This window comes from Astyanax mexicanus, chromosome 3, assembly GCF_023375975.1.
Source record: "Astyanax mexicanus isolate ESR-SI-001 chromosome 3, AstMex3_surface, whole genome shotgun sequence".
NCBI lineage: Eukaryota > Metazoa > Chordata > Actinopteri > Characiformes > Acestrorhamphidae > Astyanax > Astyanax mexicanus.
The window spans coordinates 40254790-40263654 of record NC_064410.1 but is presented as its reverse complement, the minus strand read 5'-3'; the positions used below and the strand labels follow the sequence as shown (position 1 = coordinate 40263654).

Sequence of the window (8865 nt, the reverse complement as noted above, 5' to 3'; positions counted from 1 at the left end):
AACACCATATACACATAATGATAAACCTATAAACACATAATGATTACACAATTACAGTTATAGGGCCTTGCTTTAGAGCACAATCATATATATATATATATAAGATACTAAAAAGCTGTGTATTTATCAAAGTCCCTTTCTTATCAAACCCTCCTGCTATGTTTAACTGTAAGGCACAGCAGTAATGTTCCCAGGTCAAACTGGGCTGTGTTAAACAATAATTAACCATTCCACATTAGATAAGAAGAATATTTTCTCCATGCACCATTACCACAATTAAATTAAATAAAATGTATATATAATATTTTGTGTAATCACTATTTTCACCCCTTACAGATCACAGTTCCCATAATTTAACACACACACAGTTAGTTTAATAAATAAAATATAAATACAAAATTAAATAACTTGATTTTGGTTTAAAAATGTTAAAATCTTTGCAGCATTTCTTACACTTTGGGGTCAAACTAACCAGACAGTGTGTGTGTAATATAAATTTAAAGTAGTAATTTTTCCATTTACACTATCTAAGCCCTGCTAAGGTTAAGATTTCATGCTTTAAAAATAGCTATAAAAAAATTCTGTATTTCAAAACTCAGGTCAGTTTGTTCCAAAACATAACAGGCAAGGAACAGCCTGTTTTTGATCTTTACTGCAGCAGTTTCTAACGCACCATTGCCCATAGACTATTTACTATGTTGCCCCCTAGGGTACTAAAGCAAGAAACACACATACTTAATTTTACAGTTTAAGGATTTCTAGTTCAGAGAATTCTGACATCTTGTGGTTGTTAAGGATGAAGTAATTAATAACATAAAAAGCATTATAAATCACTTTTTTTTAGGTTTATTAAGGTTTTTTATTTAAAACATACATAAAAAAACATTGTGAGAACAGGAAAAAAAGTAAACATATTAACTAGGCACATTCATAAATATTAATGTTAGATTACATGAACCAAGACTTAACGAGGCTCATGTTCCCAGTAGAGGTGAAGTTCAATGGGAAATTTAATGGAGGGTGCTTAGTGTGTAATTAAGCCTATGGTTAAGTAGAATCTCTCAAGGGAATCAGTCCCTGGAGAGGCAATGTTGATTCCTAAACAAGACGATTAGAATCGCCACATGGTGAGGATCATAACCAGCGAGGATTATGACTGTTGTTTTTCGGGTTCAGTGTAAAGCAGCTGATGAGTTTTTTTCCTCGCTTGTCATCAGAAATTGTAGAAATTACAACTGAGCAGCTACAGTCACACCTACAACCTGAAGATAAAAAAAAAGAAAATATGCAGGTCCTGCCTTTTTGCTTGAGTCAGTGTACAGCCTTTAATCACTAAACTGAAAATAAACCAAGGAACACTTGAATAGTTCCCAAATCTGCAAATATCTAAAAAGTCACTCCAAACTTGTAAAATCAAGTCGTAAAAGTGCAGTAGATTCCCCAGTGATCGCTTGTGTAACGGCCACAGTCCAGTTTCTCCATTCCAACCAAGGCCATGTGTTCAGGAGACACCCTCGGCTCTGTTTTAGAGGACCTCACGTAGATGCGGTCAAAGCGACATCTACTGACGTATGAAACATTTTTATTGCTGTTCATTTTGGTGTCCCACGTGTATCTGCAGTGCTCCTGTTTGCCAAGATCTTCCCACACATCAATCACACCAGCAGGTAGACCCCCCACCTTTGCCACCTAAAAACCAGAAGAGAAGACAAGCTATTTTGGATTTCACAGATTAAGCACAGTAACTAACATCTACTATAATATATATACAGTTTTGGAAAAAAAATAAGAGACCACTTCAAAATGATTAGTTTCTTTGATTTTATCAAGTTAAAAATAGTAGTATAAAGTTATCCAAAAGCAGTGTGTAAGACTGGTGGAGGAGATCCTGCCAAGATGCATAAAAACTGTGATTAAAACCAGGTTTATTCCACCAAATATTGACTTCTGAACTCTTGAAGGTCTGAAAGCTCTGCATCTTTTTGTTATTTCAGCCATTTCTTATTTTCTGCAAATAAATGCTCTAAATCAGGGGTGTCCAAACTTTTTTTTGTTGGCAGCCAGAAGGAGAAATATATTTGAAGTCACGGGCCACACTCTGTAATAAAACAAATAATGAAATATACCACTTTGAATAATACTTTTTTCCTGATTCATTTACACACCATTTTACTTCACTAACTGTCTTTATCTTTGACAGTGTTGTGTAAACTAAGATTTTTCAAATTGATGTTTAATTTCATGATGTCCCTTAATATTAAACTCCTTAATTATGGCAACTTTTAGACTCTTTGGCCCGTTTTTCTGCACTAGAAATGCGCACCCTCTCTGACTCTTTGGCCCGTTTCTGACACCTAGCGTTCAAACTTTGAATCTCACATTATAAAAACCTGCTTAACAGCGGGCCAACTTTCATTCTATTTCTAAAATACCTTGCGGGCTGCTCCAAAAAAGAAAAACGAGCCGTAGTTTGGACACCCCTGCACTAAATGAAAATATTTTTATTTGGAATTTGGGAGAAATGTTGTCTGTAGTTTTTATATTAAAACATCAATGTTCATGTTACTCAAACATATACCTATAAATAGCAAAATCAGAGAAACTGATTCAGAAACTGAAGTCTCTTAACTTTTTCCAGAGCTCTATATATACACAGTATATTATATCCAATAATTTACTAATGAGCTAAAGAGGATCATTAAAATGTATTTAATTATATATTTAGCTTTATAAAGTACACAAATTGTATAAACAAGGCATTTGAACTTGTTGCTCACTCATTTTGGCACAGACCTATTTGTGTGTTTTGAAACACTGTTTTGAATCACCGCGTGACCCATCTTCACTTCAGCATCAGCTGACAGATAAGCTTACTATCCAACTAATCTGTTATGAATTGTGTTTTCCTGGCACTGTCTGTCTGTAGTTGAGTAAAATGTTAAAGGGTTAAGAATTTTTCTTGTAGGGAATTTTTTTAGGAAATGGCTCTATATGAAACCACAACCACATTTGTCCTTTCTTGCCTAGTTAATACATTCTTCTGGAGGGAAACATTCTGTATAATGTTATTTTAAGAATGTTCTTAGAGCTGTGCTGAACCTTTTTACTTGTAGTACAATGCCTGTATTTTTGAGAAAAAGAAAGAACTACCTCAGAGTCTCTGAGATTGGTGTCACCTCCAAAAATAACCGTCATGTTATCTGGAGCCTCTTTTATCTTCTGGAGCACCATCCCCAGCTGTTTCATCCTCTCTGTAGCCTGGTCCTTGCAGCTCTCAAAGTGTGAAGTCATTAAACACACTTCCTTACCCATGAAAGTCACCTGTTCAGCACAGACCATATGGTTGGATAAGACTCAGATTCATGCACACAGACTTAAGTGACATTCTTATAGTTCACAAAAAAAACAATGTTATTGATGTTCACAACACATGCTTAATGTTTTTATTAATGATCTAATTAATCTTAGACTCCACACACCATCTACAGTGGCTGAGTTTGTCGTCTCCACACTACAGTGTCACTACAGGGCTGAGAACAACCCACTACCCAAATAATAGCTGCTCTGTGGTGGTCCTGTGTGGTCTTGACCAGTAAAGAACTTGGTGAAAGGAGCATAATAAAGTATCTAGGTGTAAGTAAAGTCAGTGGTATTATGGCCAATTAGTGTAAATAATATGTACACTAAATCAATTTTTAAGTAGATATATTTTTGTGTGAAGACATCAAAGGCAGGTGGTTGAAGACAAGACTCATGATTGCTAGTTTTTTTATAGCTGTGGGGAGCTGATTATTTAAAATCTGATTTTCCATCACTTTATAAGTAGTCTCGCCTTGTCTTGTTGGCAGTATATTTATTTATAATACTTGTAGTTCTCTACCAAAAAAGAAAGTGATCCCTTAAAACAAGAAAAGCTGCTTCTTGTTCTTATGAACATTCAAGCATTTTTACTGCCAGTATATATGCATTAAACCTACCTGGGCACACAACAGATTTCTCATCATCTGTGTTGTTGGAAAAGAAATGATTTCACTCTTTTGTAGTTTTACCCGTGATTTTTTCAGCATGAGACCAGTAAAGTACCCCTCTTCATTTCCTATACATTTTAAAACAATCAAAAATGTACTTTTAAGCATATTAAAGGTGGAAGAATGAAATATAGAGAAGCTCTAAACAATATATTTTTACAACAAAACAATACAATATATAAAATACAATAAAACAAAACAAGTGCCTGAATGTGTGTCTTCTTCTCATGTGTTATAATCACATGTGTCAAAATTATGGATGCACAAATATTCAGCGTTTAAAATATTTGGCTGAAAAAAGGCAAAAATAATAATTTTTGATTAAATAAAATGATGTAGTAATTTATACCAAACAGTGATTATTATTGATTGAAAATCAAGGAAATCAAGACAAAATATATGTAGGCTATTTACCTGAACTGATGTTATATTTAAAAAACAAATGTGGCACAATTAATAACACCCTGTGCAAGATCATGTTTGGTTTTATTTTATATTTCAGTGCATCTCTAATCAATATTGCCATTGTGATGCATCCTTGGGTTTGCGAAAGGCACTATATAAATCAAATGCCTTAATATTATTAGCACATTCTGACATGTATCATTAAATGTATACAATCATAAAAACTGTATAATGTGTAATGGTATAATATTAAAAATTGATCTATAGACATTATTTTTATACTCTGTTTGCTGTCTGTTAGAGAACAAATTACAACCCCCCAACAAAACACATTTCAAGCCTTATAAATTTATACAGTACAGGCCAAAAGTTTGGACACACCTTCTCTTTCTCAATGCGTTTTCTTTATTTTCATGACTATTTACATTGTAGATTCTCACGGAAGGCATCAAAACTATGAATAAACACATGTGGAATTATGTACTTAACAATAAAAAAAATTAAATAACTAAAAAAATAATAATAATAATAAATATAAATATAAATATATAGCCACCCTTTGTTCTGATTACTGCTTTGCACACTCTTAGCATCATTCTCTCAATGAGCTTCAAGAGGTGGTCACCTGAAATGATTTTCCAACAGTCTTGAAGTTCCCAGAGGTGTTTAGCACTTGTTGGCCCCTTTGCCTTCACTCTGTGGTCCAGCTCACCCCAAACCATCTGGATTGGGTTCAGGCCCAGTAACTCTGGAGGCCAGGTCTTTTTTTTGGTTATGTATAAAACTCCACATGTGTTCATTTATAGTTTTTATGCCTTCATTGAGAATCTACAATGTTAATAGTCATGAAAATAAAGAAAACGCATTGAAAAAGAGAAGGTGTGTCCAAACTTTTGGCCCTCTCTGCAGATTTTACTATTGTAGAGTGCAAAAAGATGCCTGTTTTTAACTGTTTTAACTGTTCCCAGTGAATTTCTATGATAGTGAATAAAAGATCACTGGAAATGAGCGAGGACATACTAACAATACAGATGACCGATTCTAATAAAACCCTTAGCACCTCCCACATCAAAATCAGACTCCTACCTTCAATAAACAGGTAACTGACAGCACGTTTCTTAACATACTGAGCATACTGAGGGATGAGTTCCTGAAGGAACACCACGTCTGGTGTGTATCTGCAAGAGAGAATAAAACAACCCTTAAAAAATAGCAACAGTCTCAGTATATTAAACATGCAGTGCATAATTACACTCAGATTCTCACAAACTCAGACTCACAGTGCTAGGTAGGAACACAGGCCTCTGGCACGCTCTGCAAGACCCAGTGTATCCAGGCCGTCTACGTTCCAGGAGATAAGTGAAAGCTTGCTGTCACCATCATCTGCATTTTCTTTTGAACTGGTGCTGCTGGAGCAGGCCGGCTCCTCCGCAGTTAAATCAATACTGAAATTGCAAAATGAACTTGTTTAATTGCATGCAGGAAAATATTCTAATAATACAAGCAGAGCAGGGTAATCATCTATATTTTGACATTCATACTATTTTTCAGTTTTAGCAATATCTGCTAGGAAATAATACATGCATTTACTGGGCATTTTAATATATATAAAAAAGAACACTAATTTTTAATTTTTAGTTGTTATTCATAAAACTATAGTTCACTATAATACATTTTATTTATTTACTGCAATCACAGTGCAGTACACTGGAATTCAATCTCAACATTTTGGAGAGCAACTAATAGTTACTTTAAACTGATACAGAAGTAATCATAGTCAAGAGTGAGATTTCTTGTCAATTTATGAAAAACATATTACTAGACAGAATAGCAGTCATGATATGTAGTCCTGCCAACATGACTAGTTGGAATGGCTTTATGGATCTGTAGATCTGATATCTTCACAAGTAAAACCTTCCTAGTTGATACTGAAAATGAAATTACATTTAAAAAATAGAAATAAATAAATACATTAGAAAGATCTTTAAATAGATTTAAATTGAGTTTAGGCTAAATTGACTTGCTATAAAGCAATGTCTCTTAAACCTGGTCCTAGAAGCACCCTGCTCTGCACATTTTAGCATTCTTTTCCTGCTCCCAACACACATGATTCAGCTAATCAGCTCATTAATAATACATTTTTGAAAGTTGCAGGAAGTATGTTAAAGCGAGGAATCCACTAGAATTTAGAATAGGACCAGGTCTGAATAGGGATGGTCAATATGGACCATATTTATATAAAAATATTTTTCTTTATTTTAATCGATACAATGCAATTTTGATATCGATATGAACAGTATAAAAACCTGAGCGATATAGTGAATATATATGATGAAATTTAAGGACATTTTCATGATAAACAATTTATAGCAATATTTTGACAAGCAGATAAAACATTCATATTTAAATACTCTGGCATGCATAGTACATTACATTTTATTAAATCATCCAATCCAAAACCTTCAGGTTAATGTTTTCCATCTATACCAGGTTACCTGGTATATATGTAGACACTTTTTTTCATGAGGCCCTGAACATTTATTAGGCCCATGGCAGTCAGTGGTGAGGTGCAGTCAGTGGTGAGGTGCAGTCAGTGGTGAGGTGCAGTCAGTGGTGAGGTGCAGTCAGTGGTGAGGTGCAGTCAGTGGTGAGGTGCAGTCAGTGGTGAGGCGCAGTCAGTGGTGAACTGCAGTCAGTGGTGAGGCGCAGTCAGTGGTGAGGCGCAGTCAGTGGTGAACTGCAGTCAGTGGTGAACTGCAGTCAGTGGTGAGGTGCAGTCAGTGGTGAACTGCAGTCAGTGGTGAACTGCAGTCAGTGGTGAGGCGCAGTCAGTGGTGAGGCGCAGTCAGTGGTGAACTGCAGTCAGTGGTGAACTGCAGTCAGTGGTGAGGTGCAGTCAGTGGTGAACTGCAGTCAGTGGTGAACTGCAGTCAGTGGTGAACTGCAGTCAGTGGTGAACTGTAGTCAGTGGTGAACTGTAGTTAGTGGTGAGGCGCAGTCAGTGGTGACTCGCAGTCAGTGGTGAACTGTAGTTAGTGGTGAGGCGCAGTCAGTGGTGAACTGCAGTCAGTGGTGATTCACTATTTGAAACAGCACTAATTCCAAGTTTCCTTATTATTATTGTTTAAATCAGATCTTGTTTTCAGTGCATGGAAACATATTTTAACGTCATGGGTCGCTTCACATATTCCCAGTGACACACGCACCACTATTTAAAACATCTGTTTATCTAACTAAATAATAACTCGTGATTTTCACCAGTCCTGTGGAGAGGAGTTCATCCTCTTCTTTATCACTGGAGCGTCTTCATCAGTAGTAGCAGTAGTGTTCTCTGTGCGCGGTGTCTCCTTTCTCTTACTGCCGGCGGCTCTCTCCTCCTGTCTGTCCTCCACATCAAACACTGACTCCATGTCCGCCTCGAAGAACGAGTTCAGGGCTCGCTGTAATAAAAACACACCACGGCTGAGTTTAACACGCGTGTATCTGATTTACTCCGGACCGAGGTCTCGATAACGTTCATTATACTGACCTCCATGTCCCAGTCATTCTCCGCCAAGTAACACTGAGCGACCGCGGTGTCTGACCCGGTGATAGTGGAGAACTCTCCGCACTGCCGCAGCCTGGTCTGCTCTAAATCCTCCATTCCCTCTTCACTACTACACATTAAACCAGCTGAACTCAGAGAATAACTCCACACGGCGGCCAATATTCAACCCGGTGTGACTGCAAAAACAGTCCGGAAGGAACCACAGTCTCTGCCGTTAATGGCTGTGTTACAATTCACGTCTGCGTATACTAGCAAGTCTCTAGAGAGGAGAACATGCACTAAACTAAAGAGTGAGTCCAAAATTACAGGGGTTCTATGGAGCACCTAAACTGACATCAACTGACAAAAAAAATAATGCATGGCCACAACTTATTAAAGCGTGGAAACAAGATAATTAATTAGCAACTGAATATACATTTATAAACTCTGATTTTGCTGTATGTCTCCAGATGAACCCTACAGACCCCCTAAGGTGACATTAGGTAATAAAAAATGCTTGGTCATTATATGGGAACAAGTTAAGTCATTAGGATGACTTATTAAGGCGTGGGAACAAAATAAGGAAGTTGTGGGGATAACTTATTAAGGCGTGAAAACAAAATAATTAGGTTGTGGGGACAACTTAAATAGGCATGAGAATGGGACAATGAATCAGTCAGCTCACAGTAGCAGTAATGCTAGCGTCTCCGTTAAAAAGGAAAAAAATCTTTATCTTTTAAATTAAAAGTAGTTAATTACTATTTTCGCTTTGAGTTTTCAGCCGTTCAGCTCCATTCACCCTCATTCACTGAGGACTGACTCAGGGGCTCGGCCTGTAGTCATTTTCTAATATAATGGGGAAAATAGGATTTATTCATTTTTCATTATTATTACTATTGTTTTTCT

The 8865-nt window shown here is 36.4% G+C and overlaps 1 protein-coding gene across 1 annotated transcript; it reads right to left on the bottom strand.

The window, feature by feature from the left end:
• Positions 1–830: 830 nt before the first annotated feature.
• Positions 831–8378, bottom strand: tdp2b (tyrosyl-DNA phosphodiesterase 2b). Its single transcript, XM_007249391.4, has 7 exons — positions 7963–8378; positions 7692–7873; positions 5714–5878; positions 5520–5611; positions 3978–4096; positions 3151–3321; positions 831–1689 (listed from the first exon to the last, which is right to left on the bottom strand). Exons 1-7 carry the CDS (start codon positions 8095–8097, stop codon positions 1414–1416), a joined length of 1140 nt encoding a protein of 379 aa, XP_007249453.2. The 5' UTR covers positions 8098–8378; the 3' UTR covers positions 831–1413.
• Positions 8379–8865: the final 487 nt, after the last annotated feature.

What these genes read in the sequence shown, in the direction of transcription:
- tdp2b (XM_007249391.4), bottom strand. Translation starts at nt 8,097, where the DNA reads ATGTGTAGTAGTGAAGAGGGAATGGAGGATTTAGAGCAGACCAGGCTG. An exon ending in AGAATGACTGGGACATGGAG is followed by an intron (nt 7,874 to 7,962) that starts GTCAGTATAATG and finishes TTTTTATTACAG; the next exon opens with CGAGCCCTGAACTCGTTCTT. An exon ending in CCAATCTCAGAGACTCTGAG is followed by an intron (nt 1,690 to 3,150) that starts GTAGTTCTTTCT and finishes TCTGGTTTTTAG; the next exon opens with GTGGCAAAGGTGGGGGGTCT.